Source organism: Lactuca saligna, chromosome 5 (assembly GCF_052625555.1).
Source record: "Lactuca saligna cultivar CGN05327 chromosome 5, ASM5262555v1, whole genome shotgun sequence".
NCBI lineage: Eukaryota > Viridiplantae > Streptophyta > Magnoliopsida > Asterales > Asteraceae > Lactuca > Lactuca saligna.
This window is the reverse complement of record NC_136421.1, coordinates 219,546,716-219,571,194: the sequence shown is the minus strand read 5'-3', so window position 1 is coordinate 219,571,194 and position 24,479 is coordinate 219,546,716. Positions and strand designations below refer to the sequence as shown.

The following is a 24,479-nucleotide window of genomic DNA, read 5'->3' as shown; positions in this document are numbered from 1 at the left end:
TCTGTCACCAATATAAGAATATTGGTTCCAGAGTTTTCAATTCCATAAACCCGTTGTGGTAATTTTGGTTAAATTTCAGGATGATAGAACACCCGAACTAGCAAAACAAATTTTAAACTAGGTCTGTGTGTGATTTAAACATACAGCTTAATTCTTATAGAGGCAGTTTCCCCGAAAACTCGCTGATGGCACCACCTCCAGATCTCCAATCCGGATCCAACACAGAAGACCCGGTGGCCTGAGCACATGTCGCAACATTTGGCGCCATCTGCGGGACCAAGAACGAATAGCTATCATATATTGGTCTCTACCTCATTTTCACCATCGATCTATTCAGATCTGATTTTTTTTTCATCTCAGATTTTCTTGGATCTGATCATTTCTATCATTATCTTTCCAGATCCGTTTGGGTCTCACCAAGATTTGTCCGGATCTGTTTGCCAAATGTTTAGATATGTAGATATGCTTCGTTCTTTCTTTTAGATGTATCGATCTACTCTATTTTTTGCCATTAAATTTTGTGACAAATCATGAGAAGGAGGTGGAAATACAATTCTCATCCAAACTCATAACATAAGTAAGCATGTGGGTGCCCTAATATGCTCAAATAAGAGAATTAGCATTTTGGCCTAATTTCGAGAATGGGCTTCAAAGAATCTTATTTTGGGCTCTGCCTTGGGCTGTTATTATTTTGGGCTCCCCCAATCTAGCTTCTTATATTGGGCTAACTCAACGACATAAATGGTCCATAAGAGTGAGCCACTCGACACTGGAGTTTCGCAAACTTTACATAACAAAATACGCTTTCAGAACAAGCATTGGTGTCCAAACGACTCGATTTATTCAAAAAAATGAGGGAGAAGAGCAGTAATTACTGTTGCTACTCTGTGAAGTGTTTCGAAACGCTCGTGAGAGAAAATTCGGATCGGCTTATGATTTGATTTTGTTGTCTTCACAGATAACAACTCTAGCACCACGGCCCTCATAGCGCACCGACACCAGGCTCATGGAGCAAAACTCAGTTTCCCCCTGGGCATAGAAATATAAGCTGCTACCTGGTGCTGGCCTCGGGTCTCATCCCCCCTCGCTGGAGCATGCATGTTTTCCTCAATCGTGTTTCTATGGTTAACTTTCGGTTGTGACTTGGAGGTTGGAATCATGGATCGAGTACATTGCATTTTCTGTACGAATCTCAAAGCTTGGCATAACAGTCCCAAAGGTTGTATGGTGATGTCATGCTTCTTAGCTACCTTGGCCTAACATCTTCTTGACACCATTTTCACATAGTAGCCCAGCTCTACATAACATCATTAGTAGCCTTACTCTGCATACATTATCAGTAGCCAGATCTTTAGCATTATTAGCACTCGTGCCCTACATCATATTACCGGAAACAACTATGTTGCATCACATCAACCAAATCATACCCTCGAGAAGAAAGGAGTATCAATATAGCTAGTGGTATACAAGTCAATGTCTACCTTATCATGCAACACCACTTCTCTCGTGGTTGAGGTTCAGTCATTTTTTATTTCTTTAATGTGTTGTTTCCTTGTTTCTTTCCACTCCAATGTCATTGGCCGCACACCAATCACATTGGACTAGGGGGACTTGTTGACGTATGGTCCATGAGCATGGTCCAGACATCAAGTCTTGGCGCTCTTCTGGCGCTCGCCTGCCAGCCTTGTCAAGCACCCATACATGGGAGGTCTTTCCCGGCTCCATGCTAGTTGGGCTGGACCAAATCCTGACCTAATTCCTCTTGACTTAATTGTCCCCTATAAATAGAATTTTTCCTCCCATAAGGAGGCAGTTTCTAGAGGGATTCTAACAAGCATCTAAGCCCAACCTAGAGCCTCTGTGGCTAAACACACACCCAACACACCAAGATGGTTCTCTCCGGCTATGAGAAACAACCTCATCTCTACCAACCAATCTAACTTGATCATCGTAGCTTGATCCTGAGGCACAATCCCTGGGGCAACTCTTATGACTTTGCTATGATGGCAGCTTAGGTATATCGTCGGAAACTCGCTGACGACAACACCTCTAGATCTTAGATCTAGATCCAACAAAGAAGACCTATCGGCCTAAGCACATGTCTCTCGAATCACTAAAAGGAAAATTGTAGTACTCTTTAAGATAGGAACTTTGGTAAAAGGAACACCAAAATTAGAGTTAATACGAGTGAGTTATGATTTTTGCAAAATCATTAAATCATATAAAAATAAGGGCTAAAAATAAATCCATAACTAGTCGATGGAACCTAAAGGAAAGTTTTAGTACTCGTTGAGAGCTATGTGTGGAAAAAAAAAGAACATCAAAAACAAAGTCCATGTGAAAAAGTTATGGAATTTACAAAATCTGCGTTTTGCGCCGCTTGCGGTGCATGCCAAGTGCATGATGCGTGCTCTTAGAAAGTGAAAACGTAGACCAAGGAGAGCTTTACACATGGCACAAAGTGGTTGGGGAGATGCTACCTTAAACTACATGACGTGCATCCTTTTTGCACGCCGCACACCCCAAAAATGGCCTATAAAAGGGCAGCAACCCTCATTCTCTCCCTCACACCCTCCAACTCTTTCTCTAGAAATTCTACGTTATAGTTCTATAATCTCCTTAGTGTTTAGGATATTTTCTAAAGCTTTGAGGATCCGTAGAACCTGATAACTACTAGCTATCAGGATGGAGTTCTACTAATAAAAATTTTGGACTTTGACTAGGAAATTTCTGTAAGTTAAGCTACACTCTTTTGTTTATAGTTTAATGTATATTTATAGTCATACGTCGTTATTATGAAACTATAGATAAGTTTTATCGATTATTAGACATCAAAATACTGATTGATCTACTTACGAGAGAGGTGACTACAATGGTCACGGTGGCTTGCTTTTTAGATTTCAGAAAATCTATATATCAAAATGATCATGCCTCCCACCTGTCTTGCCTAGTAGATTGTTACTTGATAGAACGATCAACATTCATTAGAATTTGTGATAGGTCTAGCCTACATTACCAGATTCCATTAGGATCTAATAATTTATAGTATTATAAGTTAATACTCGTTAAGCTTGTTGCTCGTCAATGGGATCATCTGTAAAATTGTAAATCTTCTAAGTAATAGTCCAAGTGAGTTGATATCACTATATTATGTATTCTAATATATATATATATATATATATATATATATATATATATATATATATATATATATATATATCCATGTATGTTAGGATATAGGAGCCAGTAGAGTAGAACCCATAGTGTAGTTTCTATGTGCCTACAAAGTCAAATGTGTAGTATCTATGTGCATAATTGTTGGTATGCTTAAAAGATAGTGATGCTTAATGGTGGAAATTTGACTTTTCTGTTTTTTTTTTCTTTCGTGTTTCTTCAAAAGTGAGGAATATAATTGAATAGCAATCAATCTGTGTCTACAACTCAATCTCTAAAAAAGGAACATTAATTAACTCAAATAGATCTAAGTTAATAATAATATTTAAAGTCTATGCATTGACTACCCTTAAAAAATTATCAACAAATTTTATCAACCAGTTGCATGATGGAGCATGCTACCTGCTACAATCACAATTAGTTTTTGGCTGCTGAGAAGCAATGGAAGCTACTATATTAGATAACAAAACACCCTGGCATGCTTTTAGATCTTGATGATTTTGGTTTAGTGACAATTGTCGAAAATGGTATTGTTTTTAGTCACAGGTTTTCTATTAGGATATATGAAATAGGGCATGAATGAACTGAATGACTAGAAATATTAATGATTAATATGCAGGTGTGTGATTTTATGTAGGTTTCATAGGGAACAACCTTTAATCATGTAAAATGTAACACCCTAATTTTTTTTTTAACTTTTCCAAATTTTTGGTTATAAAATCTTTTTGGAAATTAACCCACATTTAACAAAAACCATTCCCACAAAATACATTTATGATTAAAGCATTAGGTGTTACCAATAAGCATCATACAAACCATAGTGAGAAAATAAGAAATATATCAATACAATAAATAAGGAACTAAAAAAGTCCAACTCAATTCTCCATCTCTTGCTTCTAACTTTCATCTATCATCCTTTATGGTTAACTATAACCTAAGATATATGACATTAAAAGAGATACGTAAGACAATAATATATCATGAGTTATGTGGGTTTGTGACCAAAAACATTTATCACATTTTCATCAAAGAAACATTTCATCTTTGCAAAAAAATAGTTTTAAACCATAAAACATTTTCAAGCATTTTCAAGGAAAAATCTTTTTATGCAACATCATAAATATCGTTTCATATCTTATCATTTCATTTATTTTAATTTCATTTCAAAAGAAAATTTTCTTGATTTATTTTTCTTTTATCAAGGGCTAATTACAATATTAAATCTTTGCCAATTTTTGTACTTAGGGTATTCCCAAGTCTAGACCAAGCTGGAAAGAGCAAATCAATCCATCAAGGCATCGTGCAAACTCGAATATCTACTTCGCAAAGGGGACGCTCCACCCCAGTAGATTCCTCTAGACCTCTTATGAGGCATTATGGCCCGGACAACTTTCATTGATTCTTTACTTTCTTTTCTTTTTTACTTTCTTCTTAGTTTTCACTTTTCATATTAACAATACTAATATCATCATTTACAATATCATAGGTTATTAGGAAGATATACTTTGAAAATACACATTTCACATATCAAACATTTGTTCTTCCAACACATTCTAACTTTCAAAACATTCTTTTCAAAAACATTTAACACTTTCATTTCAAAACAATTCATATATTAATGCATTGCATTAATTATCATAAAATAATTTTTCCATGTGCCCTAAAGTAGCAAAAATTCCAACATGTCCTCACCTCAATCACACGTAGGTTAGCAACTCCTCTTCTAGTTCCTTTCCCTAGAGCAACACTCTCAAACATCACCTATATAACATGGACATAATTCATTAAAATGACCAAAATGCCCCTCATAGGTTCCATTACTAAATTTTATTATTTCAAAATATTCCTCATGTAAAAATATGAGCGTAGGCGAAAACCATGCGTAAATGCGAGTCCGTATGCAAAAGTTACAAAAAAAAATACATGGCATTGATCAGGTTATTATGTGTCTGTTGAATGATTTCCTTGCCATTTCATGTCCGTGGAATGAGGTCTGCACACACAAAATTCTCGAATTTACTCAATATAACACTCTAGTTTGCATAGTTCTTTAAGAACCTTTTTCCCATTCGCTTAGTGATGCTTTTATAGGTTCTCAAACATGTTTAGAATGTGCTTTATCATCTTAAAACACTCCACTTAATCCATTAAGTTCACATTGAAACCTTTAAGATCATGATGATCCTTACACTTGAAATAGAATGGTTAACTAGTCTATCCTGTAATTGCACATTCTAAAACTCATGTAGTTTGTTTTTAACTCATTAAATACTCATATGAAAGTTGTCAAGTATATAAAACCACGATAAATCTCATTGTAAGTACAGAAACTAACTATGGAATCCACAATTTCATTCCATGTTTCCCAAAATGCCCTTTAGGCCAAAACAATCACTAAAGCTAGAACTTCACTAGCATTAATTCATGTTTGTTTTCTAATATCATATCCATAGTGTCAATTCATATTCATGAAAGTCATTCATTTCTTAGATGTCAATCTTTATGTAGTAATCTATACATTTCCCAAAATGTCCTTTTGACCACAAACTCCATGGATTCGTCCAATAATCAATAAACACTTGGTATTTTGCATCCTTATCATTCTTATAGAATCCATTCAGGGTTATGAACTACATTTGCTTAACAATTTCTAAGCTACAAAGGATTTTATTAGTTTCATCATATTGTCCGCAAATCCATTTCAATCCTAGCATATACATGATTCTACCATCATTGGTGTGTTTGAGTATTCCAATTGGGTTAATTGTCATCAAACAACATCTATGTCATATAATCTATTTCAATTTAACATATAAACAATAAATCCTCAATTTATATTTCTAGGGTTCATGAGGGTTTTCACCCAAATCCACAAATCCATCAATGCGATGATTGGATGGAGACTGAATCATCAGAACAACTCAACGAAGGTTAGAAACCTAAACCATAACCATTATATGGATCTAATTTCGACATTGGGTTTTTACCCACTTAACCAAAACACAATCTCTAGGCTAAATGGGAAGAAGATTTGTACCTTGCAAGCCTATATTCCTTCTTTACTTTGTTTGTTTACTTAATTCTTCAGTTAGATCGAACCTTAGATGGAACAAGATGATGAATCATGGAGACTCTCTAGACTTCATGAATCTGGAAGAGAAATGAGGAGGTTGTTCATATTATTTCCAAAATATTTCTCTAGACTTCGTGAATATAGAAGAGAAATGAGGAGGGTGCTCATCTTATTTCTAAAATTTTCATATTTGGTCCCTTATGTTTGCTTATTTTAGCCAAAACTCACCAAACCTCAATACTTGTGACTTTAACTCATGATCTGACATATTAAGTCCTTAATCATCCATATAATAACCTTTGTAATACCTTCCATTGAGTTAACCCTTTGGTAAACTCACTTTGCCAACTTGACACTTTTGGCTCTTTAACTTTTAAAATGTTAATTATTTTCACTTATAGCTTTCCAAACTTCATACCACTAATCATATGATTGATATTTGATGATTTATTTATATAACTAAATTTTCATTTATTACTTTATTAATTTAAGAATATAGTCTTAAATTCTAGGATGTTACAATTATCTACCCCTTAAAAGGATTCCGTCCAGGAAATTACATCGTGAGGCATCTCATTAGAACTTCATCCAATCACCCTTAAATTCCCTTGATGGTCACATCACTTAGTTCATTTTTCAAAATATAAATCTACCTAATAATCAATAATACAAATATAGGGGTTATTAACCCTTTTGTCCCCTTTTTTTAACTTTTAACAAAATTTTCTAACAGTGATATCAAATATTTTAATACATGACATCTTATCATGTTCCAAAAATGTTTAAGGCACGTATGAATCCTTATTAGCTCCTTTTTAACATTTAAATCAACATTTATTTATTTCTTTACTTAGGTTCTAATATGCCTAAGCATATCCCTTCATGCTCAAGCACATCACGTAAATTCCATTTTTTATTAATTTCATTAGCCAGTCAATACCAACACTTATCTACGAATATATCTTTTCATCCTGCCCTTTTTGACCTTTACTAGTATTAAAGTCTCAAACATAACATAGTATCTTCAACTCGGCTTGAATGCCTTCCAAAACACACTATGGTACATATATTGTTTCATTTCTATTTCTATAATCATAATTAACCCATTGTTGGGTTTTATACTTATATTCTAATAACTCTTCATTACCTCTCATTTCTATACTTCGATTTCTATATCTCTTGATTTCTAATTCATAGTACTAACACTTTACCTTTAACATATCTTTTAAGTTCATTCATACCAATTATTTTCTCCTTATACATTTACCTGTAAGACAAATCAATCATGCATATCATTATAAATCTTATACTTTTGTACCAACAGGTACCATATCATCCAAGTTAATATATTTCCCAAACCTTATCCATATCTCCTTTCATTTACTCTAACTGTCGTGTCAAATCAAAAATATCATTTCATGAGTTAACACATTTCTTAGACCTACAAGCCTAAGCATACCATGACAAGAAGATCTAAAGCACATGATGTTGTCTCAACTCAACTTCAAAATCTTGGTGGTCCAAATTATCTTGTCACTTGTAACTTGCTTCTTTCTAACTAGCTACCCCTTAAAAGAAATGAAGGCATTTATTTAAGGTTTGGATCACAATATGATCTTTATCATGCATCAGGATGTGTTGTTTATTTCTTCGCAGTAAACTCTTTGCCTCACATTTACTCTGTATGGATCTCGAATTTCACCTTTGCTTTTCACTATTAACCACATATAGTTTCAATCATAATTTCATCATTCGTGTGTCCTTCAACATTATTGTTCGAGTACTCGGGTCTTCTATTTCGCACTTTGCCAGTTTAACTTCCTATGTATCATCATATTTTGCCTCTTTCTATTTCTTAGCTCTTCATTGTGAATACAAAACCAACTTTTAGATCAATTTATTTATGTGTCCTTTGGTCACAGATGAGTGACCCATAATGACCTGATTCAAAATTATATCCTTTGTATAAACTCATAACAAAAGTTCTCATTATCATAAGTCTACCCATTGTTCGTCTGGTTGCCGAATCTAGATTAATAGCAATACCCAAACCTACTACTCAATTGTAATTGAATGTGCCCGGTCCGTGTTATCAAGTTGCACATCTTAGATGCTCTAAATCTTTTATCCTTGTTTTCTTTATGTAACTCATAATTCCAAGCATCGTATGTTGTTCTTACTCAGCTTCCAGAGGGTTGTGAGTTCTTGCAACATCGCATCATCACACTTATGTATCATCCTTTCAAAATTTTCCTTTACTCGTCATTGTCTTCTTGACAATCCTTTTTAACAATTTCAAGTGTTCATTCTTGTCCACACCTTGCTAGTACTATAAAATCGTTTGATGTTCAAGTTGCATTATTTGATCCATCATGTGGAATCATATTCCTCCTTTATCGATCATATAACACCTTCCTAATACTACTTCATCATCATCAAGCTATCATACTTTGGAGTCTTATTTCTTCTGTCACCCTCATCATATATAGTGTGTAATCTTAACATTTCATTACCAATCATAAAACTTGGAAGTGGAGCTTACAAATTTCCTCCCATTAAATTGGTTATCACAATAGTTTAACACCTTAGAGCAAGGTACTCTTGTGGACTTACCATCATTCACACTATTATCTTTTCTTATAATGGAGATGTCCCTCATACTGCTTGTCTTCTTTCAAATTGGAGATATACCTTCATGTATCTTTCACTATTGTTCTTTCTTTATGATGGCTTCACCTTCCAGTTTAATGTGTTAGGTTAATGCACCATCACTCATCTTTTACTAGTGTCCTAGTGTCAAAAGGACATTGTTGGGTTTAGAGTGTTGCGTTATATGGGCTTAATGCTGATATTTTAATTACTTGGTTTGGGCTTGTCCAACCATGGTTTAAGCATTATGGTTAGATTATATATTATGCATGCATGCATAGCTTTAAGGGAATCATTCTCATTAATAGCTTTTGAATTGTAACCCTAAGCACACCTCTACAGTCGAAGTTCTTCATCGAGCTCTTCTGAGGTGTGAGATATTAATCATTCACATCTTTTGATCCATTTGTGTGTTCTTTGATTGCTTCATTCTTGTTTATATGTTTTGAATCTATCGATCTAATAGCTCAATAATCACATCAATTGGTATCAGAGCGGGAGACTGTGTAATATATACGCATCTCTTCTGTTTGAAGAATCCATTAGGGTTTCCCTTTTTATCGAATATATAGAAGTTGTCTTCTTCTTGTTGGCATTGTATCTGGTGTTGGATAAAACCCTATTTTCAACTTTACAAGTCTGATTCAAACATATTAAAAGAAGAAGTTTTTCATCATGTCTCACGACGATTCACAAATCAATCCAATCAACATCTCTAATAGTATAGGATCCACTACGAGGTTTCCGATTCTCTATACTCAAGACTATGAAGTATGGGCGCATCACTTTGAAGACTACGTCGTTGGATCTAAAGACAATGGCTATCTTATGTAACTCCTAGATTATGGGATCCTAAACAACTATTTCTTAACTTGACATGTTTATCCCATCTATTTCTCGGACCTCTCATCCCATATATAACAAGAAGAGGGAGAAGAGAGAGGTTTCGGCCATGGAGAATAAAAGAGAAGGTTTCACCAAAAACTTGCAACTTTTGCAAGCAAACACTCATTTATACAGTCACATGCAAAACATGCATTTATATTAAAATAATATAAAGCAACTCTATCCTTTTAATAAAATACTCTAAAGTATTTGTAGCCTTTAGCAGAATGGGGAAACAAAGCATGGAGGTTGACAAGTAACCTCTATATTTGTTTAATAATTTAGGACATACCTCTTGAAAAGATGATGATTCTTTTTTTATAAAAACCATGTTTATAAAATATCAACTTTGTCCTTAGGTAAAAGAAAAAAGAATCCAAATAGTACAAAATGTTGTGCATGACTTATTAATTCATACCATGTAAAATAATAATTAGTTATACTATCTTATAATTATTATTTTCACAAAAAAATATTCCCTAATTAAAATACAAGAATCGATATTATTTATTAACAATCACATTAATAATAAATATACAAAATGTGTCAACTTGATAAAGGTGTGACCCTATAGGATCATATATTATTAGCAATGTCATTCGATAATGATTCTTGAGCATATAGATTCAACATGAGACTTGGTCCTTCTGAAGGTGTCACCTTGGAAAGATGTCATCCGATTTCGGAAGTGAGGCAAGTTGAGCCCCAGATTCATTGGTCCTTTCAGGATTTCATTCTAGGCGACACTTGTTACATCAATAATGAATTACCAGTGGGTGTTGAACAAGTCAAATACATGTTCATTCCTGAAATGGAGCTTGGGATATTTTATCTTGACAGTCAGAATCAAATGTGCTTTCAATGCACTGATGATCTTCCATCTACTCCGACTGAACATTTGTTTCATCTTCACTTGGAAGGACTTGGTCCTTTTAAACTGGAAAGAGGATATCGCATGTTGATATCTCTGGAGCTTAGTAGAAGACTAGATGAACTTAAAATTGATAAATTTAGATGGGTCAAGCCTGAGATCTTGAAAGAAGTTGACAAGCTTTACAATGGCTCTTCTGATGACTCTAAAGAAGATTAGTTTTGACATCATCGGATAGGGGGGATTGTAACGTCACACCTTATGATTTGATAAGTCAAACACTCGTACAAGCTATCTATCAGCGATAGCGTCTTCTCAACTACCTGCGCCAGCATATCAAGCTTATCAGCATCAGCGCATAGTATAGTTATTCTATATAATCTTTTGTATATTAGGTAATGATATAGATAATTATAGAATAGATAGAAGATATGATATCTTTGTTATGAAGATCGGTTCTTAGTATAGATAAAATACAATCCCTTAAATCATGGATATACATGTATAGATTAGTATATAATCCACATTAAAGTAAACCCTAATGTAGAGAGTTTGGCTTTGTGTCAATCGTCTTTGTTACAACCCGTCTACTTGGTGAAGACAAAAACTCTTTCTTGGTGAAAGAACAATTTGGAGAACTCGTTGTGTTATTTACTTTCTGTTTTATGTTTTCTTATTTTCGTTCTTTATACTTGAAGTGTATCCGATCGATACAGACCTTCATAAACCATTTCTTGTTGATTGGTTATCATTGTTTATGATTCATGTTGATTCCACCTCAGTGTGACGGAAACAATCCATTCTCTCCATATATTCTTCTTTAGACATTTATGATTCAGCGTATAAATCCAGACACTAATGAGAATTCGAAAAATCTTTGTCGATGGGTACATATCATACCGGAACGTATTACACGCATCATACCACTCTTGCCATTTTTCTTCTAATAAAAGTGATTAATGAGTCTGCGTATGAAACCACACGCTGATGAAATCTCGCAATACTATGTTAGTGAATGGTAGTTTAAGCCCACACTATCAAGAGACATCACAATCTTATTGGGTTACAAGTAGCAATTTTTGATACATTGATCACTTCCTCCAGTTCCACATTTGTTGTTGATGTCAAAAAGGGGGAGAAAATTGTCAACTACTAAATGTTGATTGGAAGACAAGCAAAATCTAAGGGGGAGCCAAGCTGATTGCTGATGTTCAAAATTTGGAAGTCACTTTCTCGGGTGGGGGGGGGGGGGGGGGGGGGAGCCTTATCAAAGCTGAAGAACTTAAAGTTTCAACCTTACTTTCATAGGGAGCATGAACTGAAGAATCTATTAAAAATTAGTTTTTATATAATCAGATAGTGGGAAATTGTAAGGTCACATCTTATGATCTGATGAATCAAACACTTTATACGCTATCTGTCAGCACCAACATCAAGATCAGCATCAATGCCAGCGTCTCAAGTCTAGCAGCATCAACGTGTAGATAGTAATTTCGTGTAATATTGGTATATTAGGTAATGATATAGATAAGTATATAATAGATAGCAGATCTGATGTATTTGTTATGAAGATCGGTTCGTAGTATAGATTAGATACAATCATTTCAATCAAGAGATATATTTGTATACATTAGTATATATTCAACACTATGGTGAAACCCTAATGTAGTCGACTTGGTGACCGTCTTTTTGAAAACTTGTTTTCTTGGTGAAAATAAACAATTTCTTGGTGAAAGCCAATTTGGTGAATTTATTGTGTTCTTTTCTTTTGTTCTTTATTTATTTAGTTTAGTTTGTTTTTTTGTTTATTATACTTGAAATGTATCGGATCAAAAACAAACATTCATCTAATTCTCGCGAACCAAAAAACCAACCGTATAATTTTGTGTTATTTAAAAAGTTACTTTATAATTATATTAAATATATTAATTATTTACTAATGCGAAAAGCCAAAATAAATAGGGATAATGACTTAGGAGGGTAATAAGGTTTCCAGCTTGTCCGTATTAGGTCACTAAGATTTTTTTTGTATGTATTAGACCAATATGGTTGTTATTACCGTTTAGAAATAGTCCTTTTACCGGTTTAACGGGTAAAAAGGACTAGTTCAAAACGGTAATAACAACCATATTGGTCTAATACGCACAAAAAAACCTTAGTGACCTAATACGGACAAACTGAAAACCTTATTACCCTCCTAAGTCATTAACCCTAATTATTTAGAAAACGTGCTTACTAATCAATGTGACTGATTTGTTTGACTGAAAATAGTTGCTTCCGTTTAAACTTATCTCACAACCCTTCCAGAACTTTTAAGTCCAGAAACTCATATGATTGATGATCTTCATTACATAAATATGCAACATTTTATCAATAACTTCTTTTTTGTCATTTAAATGTTTACATGAACACATCCATATGTACAAAAACAAAATATCACTTTGATACCTCCCATCAATGTCTACATTTGATAACGAATGGAAATGTAAAACCAACAGGGACTTGTATAGGATGTCTATTATCAATTATTTTATAAAAGCAAAACCACAACATGAACTAAGAGACTGAAGTTGCAAAATGAATAAAAACACCAACACATAAACAAATACATACATACTATATACAACACATAAACGGAAGTTTATAAAGCATGAAACTTAATGAAAAGAAAAGTAAAAAACTTAAAGGAGACTTTATAGAAAGAAAGATCACCCTTACTTGCCACAAATGGTTGAAGACATCAACAAGAAGATCAATCTGACCATAGAATCCACATGTTGTCTCGATTTGTGTGTGTCATCCTTGCGCAGGGGCCATGCTAATCTTCTCTGTATCGTTCCAATTTTATCGGATGTCCCCAAAGGCACGACTATAGATGAAGAGCTTAACCATATATAGGAGTAGCAGGTTATATGGGACGACGCGAGTTATAAACGAAGTAGTTTACTGTTGATGGTCATATATTCTCAATGTCTTTAAAATTAGGGTTAATGACTTAGGAGGGTAATAAGGTTTCCAGTTTGTTCGTATTATGTCACTAAGGTTTTTTTGTGCGTATTAGACCAATATGGTTGTTATTACCGTTTAGAAATTGTCCTTTTTACCCGTTAAAACCGGTAAAAGGACTATTTCTAAACGGTAATAACAACCATATTGGTCTAATACGCACAAAAAAAAACCTTAGTGACCTAATACAGACAAACTGAAAACCTTATTACCCTCCTAAGTCATTATCCCAAAATAAATATACTAAAATTCTAAAGATATCAGTGATCGTAATCCAAAGTGAATATTAATATATTATATAATTGAAGATACAATCAGTCGAAACTATCTTTGGTTGGACAAAAATTCACCTAGAACTTTGAAATTTAACGTTAGTGTTTCTCGAATTCAGGATTTACTGTCCATGTAATTGGGCTTCGACGACAAGTCTAGTCATGAGGTTCAATTTTCCCTTTCTAATTAGAAGTGCACAAACCAAATTATATAGAACTAAGAGTAGATTAGATTTTAAAAAAATAAAAAATAAAAAATAAAAAATAAGTTGAATTAAGATGCACAAGTTGGGAGTCGAACTAACCTTATCAAAGCCCAATCAACGAAGCTTTTGTCCCTTATCAAAAACCCCGCCAGTCTCACCGTTTTTTAAAGGGATAATGACTTGAAAGGGTAACGAACTTTCGATTTTTGTCACATTTAGTCACTAAACTTTTTTTCGTTATCTATTTGTCATTGAACTATTGAAACTGTTCACATTTTACCCTTATGACCGGCTGTTACCGGTCATAAGGGTAAAATGTGAACAGTTTCAATAGTTTAGTGGCAAATAGATAACGAAAAAAAGTTTAGTGACTAAATGTGAACAAAATCGAAAGTTTGTTTCCCTCTAAAAAGTTCAATGACTAAATGTGGACAAACTTCCTATTGTATTATGTTTTAGCAAAATTATTTATTTTTATTTAATTGTAGCAACATTTGTTGATGAAGAAATGTATGAAATAAAAAAACAAAATACAACATCCGGATTTCCAGGTATTAATTTAAGTATTTTTCTTTTGAGTTAAGAAGAGAGACGCAGCGAGTTGACGCCTCAACTCGTCGAGTAAGGTCGCGACTGATGACTCGGATTAATGAATGGACTCGACAAGTTGGTGAGGCGACTCGACGAGTCTGCGCTGTTGGCAGAAACCCTAAATCTTTGGGCCTGAGTCATATTTAAAGGCACTTATGGCCTTCAATTGCCACTACCTTTCCCATAAGTGAGAACCCTAGCGAGCTTGAGTGTCTAGAGTGAGAGGAAGAGCTATCTTGAACTTTTTGGTGTGATAGATCTGGACCCTTCTAGGTTCAGAGAGCCGAGAATATGAAGCTTTAGTAGAGTAAACCTTGGGGTTCGAAGTTAGGAAGCATTTATGGGATTTTTATGGTAGATATAGTTACTTTCATCTTACACATAGATATGAAGTATTTTATATAAATTACGTGCTATGTGTGCACATTATTTGAATACTTGTTGTCCATGCTGGATGAACGATTTTATACATGTTTTAAAAGATTTAAACGGTATATTTATTTTATATCTACAAATATGTTGCGGATGAAACATGGGTAAATGAAATAGTTAGTGTGTGATGAAATAAAATGATGAGAGATATGTGATGATAGAAATGTGATGATAATTAGGTATATAGATGATGATGAATATGTGATGTAGGATGAAAGGAGATACCATAACCTTAACCAGCAATGTGGCGATGTAGTCATCTACCAAAGTATAGATGGCGACCACAGACTATTCTAGACAACACAGTGGAAACACCAGCAGACCCATAACCTGTAGGTGATGAATTACGAGTTCAGGCGATGTTGTAACTACGTATTCATGCGATGATACTCTAACCCCTTACTATGAATTACGAGTTCAGACGATGTTGTAACTACATATTCATGGGATGTCACAAATTTCGCATGCCAAACCAATGGTCATAATTCACATCAGTGAGAATGGTTCATTTTTTTGTAAAAGCAAAATCAGATTGGAAATTTTGATTTTTTATTTTGGAAAATGTCAAACCATTGGTTTTGTATTTCGGTTTTGGTTTTTTGTTTTTTTTTTTTTTAAATATATTTTTAGGGTTTTGTTTTTTTGTTTTTTTTTTTTCTATTTCATAGATTTCTTCATCAACAAATGTTGCTACAATTTAACAAAAATAAATAATTTATTAAAACATAATACAAGAGGAAGTTTGTTCACATTTAGTCATTGAACTTTTTAGAGTGAAACAAACTTTCAATTTTGTTCATATTTAGTGACTAAATGTGATAAAAATCGAAAGTTGGTTACCCTTTCAAGTCATTATCCCTTTTTTAAATTGATTAAAACCATGTGGTGGCAAGTGTGTGGCAAATAGTTATTAAATTAAATTGATGAAATTTTACCACTGAAAAGATATCATATTGGTATTTAATGAATTTAAAGTTCATTTTATCGTATCTTACTTTTTATTGAACTTTATAAAATTCAATACATTGTAGAAAAATATTGATAAATTTGTATAGAATATAAAAAAATAATATATCAATCTATTAAACAAAATATTGATAAATTTGTATAGAATATAAAAAAATAATATATCAATCTATTAAACTCTATATAGTTCAACATTTTATAGATACCTTAATGGTCTTTTTCTATGGCACCTCTATATTCAATACAATGCATCGATTATAGTGAGTAGATTAATTAACAAGACATTTGCGTATAATGTATTAATTGGTTTAATTACTTGGGTACAAAAAAAACATACACCAAATACAACATATAAAATATTCTCCCTCTTTCATATCAAAAACAACAAACTCTGCTTTTAATTACATCTCCCACATACTAATAATAATTATACATTTAAAAAAAATGGGAATAAAAACTACATATATTATCTCAAATTTGTGCAAAAAGGATTTCATTCCACGTGTCAGGCACTCCAGGTAAGCACCAATGCAAGCAATCTTGCGTCCCGGGAGCTGCTCGCATGGAATATCTCGATATATGACCTTCCTCTCTCACCAACGACAACCCCGTTATATCCAATAACTTAACCTCCGTCCCCTTCACAGCTCCGGCAGCCACCGGATCACTAGATTCGTCTTGCACCACCTCCAGTGTCCCCGGCGTTGTACTGTCACAAGTACCGCCAGTGTTCCATTCGCCGTTGAAGAAGTGCCTAGGTGAAATCGACCTCATGAATGCCTTCAATCCCGGGTATTTTGGCAACTCGGAGTTCACCCATCTCACGACGCTGTAGATCGTGAAGTTTTTAGCGCCTCCGATGTCGGCGATTTTTCTATTTGTGTTAGGTTTTCCGTTCACGTACATGATCCATTTGTTGGCGTTGAGTTTTCCTCTGTTCCAGTGATGGCCGGTGTTGAGAACGAGAACGTTGATTTTGTGGAGAAAATGTTGGAGGAACGCCGGTGGGCGATCGAGGTGCATGGCGTAGTCGGTGGCGTGGTTTGTCGGGTCAACGGGTTGAATATCGCAGAGACTTGCGGACCAGTAGTAGAGGATGGTGGTGTTGGTGGTTGGGAACCGGTAAGCCCATCCGTCGGGTCGAGTTGACCCTTCGGCTTTGATTAAACCGTATTCCGTTCCGACGTCTTCTACATCCGGCATCTCTTCGCCGCCTGTTACCATACACATCAGAGATTGGAACTGTTGTCGCCCCAAGGAATCGCCGACGAAAGCTAGGGTTTTATCCTGCATTCTGGAAATGGAATGGAATATGTGTCGTCGGAATCGGTTAAACCGTGGTTTTGATCAGATGTAAAATGGAATCGAATCTTTGATTGTTTTGTTTACCTTTTGAGGAATTCAGGTCCTGTGAAATCGTCAATTTTGCAATCTTTTGGTTGCCATTTGAGCTTCTCGTATCCAAAATCTGTTCTTTGTGTCAAACGACAAGCCCACATTCCAGATAACCATTGTTTACAACCAAATCCGGAATACAGAGGTCTGTTATCAGCAGGAATCCACTTTCCTTTTCCCAAGTTGCAGGCTGGAATTGGAATTGGTGTAAAAAGGAATTGGCAAGAAATTAATGAGATATAAAAATATGTAACATGAGTCTTGATGTTTAAAGAGTATTCAAGAAGCATTAATGAGTATTAAAAATCAGTATTCCAGATTTGGTTCTATCCTTTCCAAATCAAGAAAGAATGTTTATGCACTCATTCCTTTAAGAAGTATCATCTTTATTCAGTTATTGTTCTATATAATAATAATTTATTAGACCTTGAAATGAAAAAATAAAATAAAAAAGAAAGTAAGACAAACCTTGCTTTTCTACATTAGTCATTGGAGTGTCAATGTGTTCTTCTGTCACAGCTGACTCTGTTGTATGGGAGGTTACTGAAGCTATTAACTGTGGTTTAAATGGTTTTGAGTCATCATCTCCTTCAGAAATGGATTTTTCAATAATATTATTGCTCTCTGCATCCATGTAACAGGAATAATAAGATCCAGCGACATATTTTATAAAATCAGACTTTAGTTTGTTAATCACAGTGAAGAAAAGAATGAGAATTTTTACCATGGTGGTTTTCGTGAGTTGTTGGGGATTCATCTTGTCGAGTGTTCAAAGATGCTGAATTTGTTGAAAGTGATGGTGGGAGAATATTATTAACGACTGGTTTATCTTCCTTAAAGTCTTGTTTTACTTCAGTGACATGTTCCCTTTCCCTTTTCAATTCATCTGGTTTCACAACGTTCAACAAAGAAAAGGTTTTCAAAAACATCTTCTGCAAAGTTATTCATAAAACTCCCACCTCTTATTACTAGAAATGCAGATCAGGAAGATAAGAATATGGTTTAGATTTGCGTAGGAAAGTCCATGGATTTGTTTTAAAGGAGGATAGGATAGATAGATATGAAATCAAACCTGGAAAGATATGTAATGATTGATCATGAGGTGGAAGCAAAGTTGTAAGACGAGGGGTTTTCTCCCAATTCCAGACTACAATCGATGCACAAACAAAAACGATGAAGAAGAGAGAGAGCTGCCTCATCTTCAGCCCATAGAAGTAGCCTCCTCCTCCTTTCATCGATAAGATAAATTCTGGTTCTTAATCCAATAACATTGCCTTTTCAGACCGATATCTGCAGAACATACAACAAGAAAAAAGTAATTAAATTTTGAAAGCTTTCTTCTTCACGAAACCCTTTCTACAGATCTACATACACTCTTCCTTATTCCAACATTTATCCTCTCCTGCAATTGTAAACGTTGCGACTAAACGATTTAAGCAGGTGACATTATCGAATCAAAGTTGTTTACTGAGAATCAAGTAATCGAGAATCACGCAATCGGAGCGCTAACTAATTCAAACAAGAACAAACCAATATCTGGATCTAAAGTTAAATAATTACTATTATTTACCACAATCCGAAAGAGATAGAACGGTTTCTCACCCAAAACGAATGTAACAAAACAATCAATAAAAAGACCTAAGAATCGGGGCAACGATCTGTACATATCATTCAACTGCATATATGCAGACAATTACAATTTACAGATACAGTTTATGTGCATTGAGGAATTGCATACCTGAATGGACCTCGGAATGAATATGAGCCCTTGAATCGAGGACCAATCCAGAAAGCGGTTGGGGTTTCCTCTTTTTATTGAAAATGAAAATGAGTTGAAGAGGTTGAGAATATATAGAGAAATGATATGAACAGAAGAAGACGATGTTAAGCGTAGAAACCCTCGCACGTTGTTAGCAATGGATACCAATTAAGAATTTAAGATGGTCACCTTTTGGGTCTTACTTATTTATAATAACTGTTTAACCCATTTTGGCAAAATATGAATATATACATATTTATTTTCCATTTCCACAATTAGGCTAATTCATTTTGGAAGTTGAATATTCAGGTTTTATTTTGTAATTTAACATGTTATGTATGGTATTATTTAAACTAAATGAAATGATCAATTCTTGATGGAATAGGGTTTCCATTCCCCCTTCCCTATATATGATCATGAATATAATGGTGCTTTTAATGTAATTAAGCATGTCAAGTTATTAGAAGAGAAATATCCAGTAACTTATGGAAAATCTCAAATTAAATTTTACTTACAAAAAAGCATAGAATCTCAAATTAAATTTTACTTAAAAAAAAAAAAAGCATAGAATGTCAATTAAAACTTCCAAAAAAAAAACCATTTGTTTGGTTTCTTAGATTTAACTAGTTAATTTGATCAAAATAAAAAGATTTTTCTTAAAATTACTTATTGTTAACCAATAACAAAAATATTATGATTTTTCTAAAAGGGAAATTGTCAGAAAAATTCTAATATTTTCAAAAAAGTTTCATGTTAGTCCTAAGATTTATTTTTTGAACATAAAATCTCAATTATTTCATTTTGGCTCAAATTAACAAAAAATTCTTTTCTTTTTTCTTTTAACAATAAATGATATATTATTGTCTAAAATCAAATAATCAGGATTTTCAGTTCGAAAAAAAATATGACAAAAATAAAATTTTTCTGAAAATATTATGATTTTTCTGAGAATTTCTCTTTCTAAAGATTACCCTTGAATTATTATATATATAGATTAATTTCAAACCCCTTAAGGAACAGTTATTTGTTGTTGTTTTTTTTTCGATTTTACTTTTTGATGATTATATATTTTTATCTGTATATTATACTGAATAATGGATTAAACGTGCAGCTTGCATCTTTCTCTACTGTCTACACAATTGCTACGTGTCAGTTATAACAATGAGATTAGTGTCGGTAGCTACTGCTTCCTTTCTCTTCACCGATATACCCAACTGACCTCCTCCCACATATTTTCTATTCGATTAGGTTAACTATCGATTATCACACATCATCTGTTTCACCCCCACCGTCTCCCCTCTCTTCCTTTAATGGATTCCGACGAGCGGTCTACGTCTCACTGTTGGTTGCTTGCTCCACCATCGTGTGATAGATGAAGTTATGTATATCGGAAGAAGCCTGCCGGAATCCCTCACTAGCAACAAATAACGACCACACTCACTACCCTAGACAATATCGTTCAACACTGTCACACCCTTACAAATACTCCTTCTCCACCTCTGTAGTTCTGAAGAACCTTGTGTACTCTACGTGATGCATTCCAAGAAGCGGTCTGCCCTCATCTAATTGTCGGTTTCATCAAAAATTCTTCAAGTTGTCTATGCAAACCAAGTATAACCCTGTACCTTTTTTGTTCAATTTTCTCTTCTACTCTCACAATTTCCTAGTTCATGGCTTCAACGGTCGATTTCGTCGTTCAGAAACTTGCTACCCTTCAACTCAATGAACTCTCCACATCTTCATCATTTAAACTTCAAAAAAAAATTATGAAAAATTTATAATTAAAAAAAAAAGAAAAAAAAGAAAACTCGATTCTATCTCCCGAACAGGTATGTGTATGTGTATGAGTGTGTCTGTTATGAAATGAAGTCACATGGGATTGATTTTACTTTTTTGGGGTATCTGCAAATAAAGCTCGAAAAAATGTTGTTGGAGATGGGGCAGGTTCATTTATTTGAGAATTGGCCTGATCCTGGTGTTGATGATGATGATAAAGAAGGTCTGCTTTCTCAGGTAGTTTTACTTGCTGCCAGGCTGATGAATCAAACAATTAATTTAGGTAATTTCTATATGTTATCCCTTTGATTGGTCATCTCTATTGCCCTTGGTATCGAGTAACCGCCTCTCCATTACCCTAAATTGGAAATATTATATTAAAATATATCAGATCCTAGCTTTTTGATGCTTATGCAAAGGATTGCATTAATTTGTTGTTGTTGTTTGTATCTTATAATGACATTTGCTTAGTTCTTCTAGGTAGATCTACTTAATTAAAGCTACCTGGAGGTTTGGCCTCATATATAAAGTCTGATAGAGAACTCTTGGTAGATTCAAAGGCAGGAAGGAACACATTTGATGGCTTCACACCTTCTTTAAGTTACTACACCCCATCTTTTAGGCCATCAACCACTACTCCTTCGTCTTTTGTTTTATTGATTATCTGCATTGTTTTTCAAAGTTAATATTTTATCCTCATCTTGAATGTTTTATACTTACTCTTTCATCTAATTTGGGGTTTTATGCACACAACATATTGACATTTGAAAGAGAGTCTCACTATGCACCCCAACTGCTCGATGAAATGCTTGAACCAAGATGCTTAGAAAAGATCAGTTTTTTTCTTCTGAAAAAAATATAAAAAATAAAAAAATAATAAAAAAAATAAGAAGAAGAAGAAGAAGGCAATTGCCTATGAATTTAGGACATGTATTCATTATGTGCTAAACATTTTTTACTTGGTTTTAATTGTATCTGATTATAACATTTAGTAATCAGTTTTCATCATCAACATTTATATGTTATTTTTTTGTAAAATTGTTGGTTATACACTTTTGTTTAACCATCTTTGCTCCTCCATGGGAAATAGATGATTTCTATTCAGAGAGATTGGTCGAAATGTTCCCTTTTAACCATTTCTTTTGTAAAGTTTTTCATTTTATCTGATTATATACTTTTGTTTAACATTTATATGTTGTTTTTTTTTAATTTCATCTTTTTTGTTACTTTTTTCTTTTTAACTTTTTGCCTAGACGATTTTTTTAGTTTTTACTTTCTCTATATCATATTTGATGTGTGTAACGAAACATAAGTAAAGTGCTATTATTGATACGAACTTTACTTCCTAACCATAATATTATGACTTATATACATATGTGACTTATAATTTGAGCTGGGATAGGGGCATAGATGAAAATTTGAAGATTAAGCTCAAACTTTTGACTTGGAAAATAGAATAGTCAAAATGGATGGACAAAAGTTTAAACATGTTTGAGAGGCAGGGGTATAACTGGAAATTGGTATGTAATTTTCTGGATGTGGTTTGGAATTTGAATTTCAATAGTCATATTAAAAAAATTGTTTGTATCACTTTTTTGTTTAATAGATATATACATGAATATATTGAATTTGTAATACATTTTTTTAATCTACTTTTAAATATAAAAGTTAACCGTAGACCTAATTACATGATTGGTAAGTTAAAAAAAGGAAATTAAGTAATTCAATCCATATAAATAAACTCTTTGAAAAAATGACCTATATTTTTTTCAATTAACATATTTAATCCACTCCTTCCTCACCATTCAACCATGTAGCTCCATACTCGCCCATTGTCATTTGCCCCTCTTCATTTATGGTTGGTTTACGTGGAAGTAAGTGGAAATCCACTTAGTTGGTTGTGAACCAGATGGTGCAAAGTAGTTGGGAAGTTGAGCAAATGTAAGTACCATTCATATTTTTGTTCTAGCTGTTCTTCATATACTATAACACACACTTGAAGTTTTGATGGTGAATTGATATATTTTAATCACATTTCAAACTGATTTGCTTGATGAGGCCATTTTGTTTTCTTCTTTTTGCAAGAACATTATTTGTTCATGTAATTGATCAAAGGTTGCATTAAATGTAGAACAAATAAATATTAGTTTTTGTTTATTTATAAAGGTATGGTTTATTCTTAGATGATTTTATTCTAAGTTTGGAATTGCCCTTTTTTTCTAGGTTGGATGTTTACATCCATGACTATTTGTTGAAACGGAAGTTGCATCCATCTGCAAAAGCTTTCATGACTCAAGGGAAGGTTTCTATAGATCCTCTAGGTATGTTGTCATGAGTTCCCGTTCCCTTATTGTTGACAAATTGATGACATAAGCTTAAAATTTGATTGCTAATGTACGTGATTAAAGGGGTTTATAATCAATCTATACATGATGCATGCAGTTAACATAGTATATTAATATGATTAATGATAAATTGTGAGGATTAACAACTTAATTTAATTTTTTTATTTCCAATTGATCTGCAGTTATTCATGCTCTGGGTGGATTTATCTTTGAATGGTTGTCTGTCTTCTTGGACATTTTTATTGCATAGACTAATGAAAAACATTATGACGCAACTTTAGTTTACATTGAGGTGCTTTTTATGTATTGATTTATTTTTATATATTGATTTGTTTACAATTGTTGATGTTTCCTTTTTTACAATGTTTTCCTTTTTTTTTTATGTTTTTCATTTCTTTTTTTTAAGTTATTGTATGAGTTTTAAGAATTTTTTTAAGCCCTTCATGCTACAGTCGTTTTGGTAAATATTTTAAATCATACTTAGTTGATGCTACAGAGAGATCAATTGGTGTAAATGGAAAATTTTAATTATGGATCCTGATATTTTTGTGTTTCCTCTTACATGTGATCTTCAATTCTGGATTATGATAATTTCTATTGCTAATAATTATTGAACGATTTTTTCTAATTTGCACAGATTAACACCAGCAAGATTTGAAATTGCATCGTTAGTTTTCACTTGTATTACCAACCCCGCAAAGCATGGGAATTCCATTGATTCTAACTAAATCAGTCATTGGTCAACCTGAAAAAGTTGTGATTAAAATAGATGTTTCTAAATCTAAGTGTGGTCAAATTTGTAAATAACAATGGGTAATAAAAGACTATGAAATATCCTCCAACCTTTGTAACTCCAACATATCCTCCAACCTTTGTAACTCCAACACCCGCAACGCGGGATTCTTTCCTAGTTATATATTAATATTAACAAATCATTTATAAATGTAACACGTAGTCTTTTTTATTATAAACAAAGGAAATATAGTCACTGATAATTTCTATGAATGGAAATGTGAAATAAGTACTCTCTTATTGCTTGCTAACCACTTCAAACTTTTCACGTTCATTTGATGCATCGT

The 24,479-nt window shown here is 33.5% G+C and overlaps 1 protein-coding gene, 1 long non-coding RNA gene and 1 other non-coding gene across 9 annotated transcripts; 1 reads left to right on the top strand and 2 right to left on the bottom strand.

Moving 5' to 3' along the window:
- Positions 1-13,416: 13,416 nt before the first annotated feature.
- On the bottom strand, positions 13,417-13,519 carry LOC144998950 (U6 spliceosomal RNA). Its single transcript, XR_013660483.1, has one exon. It is a non-coding gene; the product is annotated as a U6 spliceosomal RNA (small nuclear RNA).
- A 2,875-nt stretch (positions 13,520-16,394) lies between these two features.
- LOC145044980 (protein trichome birefringence-like 16) lies at positions 16,395-19,434 on the bottom strand. The gene is made up of 6 exons (XM_078993340.1): positions 19,259-19,434; positions 18,593-18,810; positions 18,245-18,406; positions 17,989-18,144; positions 17,515-17,710; positions 16,395-17,419 (listed from the first exon to the last, which is right to left on the bottom strand). The coding sequence occupies exons 2-6, from the start codon at positions 18,753-18,755 to the stop codon at positions 16,597-16,599; spliced, it is 1,500 nt and encodes a 499-aa protein (XP_078849466.1). The 5' UTR covers positions 18,756-18,810; positions 19,259-19,434; the 3' UTR covers positions 16,395-16,596.
- Positions 19,435-20,407: 973 nt separating this feature from the next.
- On the top strand, positions 20,408-23,851 carry LOC145044979 (uncharacterized). Of its 7 annotated transcripts, none has more exons than XR_013681740.1 (5): positions 20,408-21,108; positions 21,194-21,338; positions 21,536-22,996; positions 23,279-23,376; positions 23,583-23,851. It is a non-coding gene; the product is annotated as an uncharacterized LOC145044979 (long non-coding RNA). The 7 variants fall into 7 exon arrangements; XR_013681738.1 differs by having other exon boundaries at positions 20,409-21,338; positions 21,536-22,575; positions 22,873-22,996; XR_013681736.1 differs by having other exon boundaries at positions 20,408-21,292.
- The last annotated feature ends 628 nt before the right edge of the window (positions 23,852-24,479 follow it).

Coding starts and splice junctions, on each gene's coding strand:
- LOC145044980 (XM_078993340.1), bottom strand. CDS start 18,755: ATGAAAGGAGGAGGAGGCTACTTCTATGGGCTGAAGATGAGGCAGCTC. Junction 17,711..17,988: donor GACTAATGTAGAAAAGCAAG/GTTTGTCTTACT, acceptor TTCCAATTCCAG/CCTGCAACTTGGGAAAAGGA. Junction 17,420..17,514: donor GGACCTGAATTCCTCAAAAG/GTAAACAAAACA, acceptor TTCCATTTCCAG/AATGCAGGATAAAACCCTAG.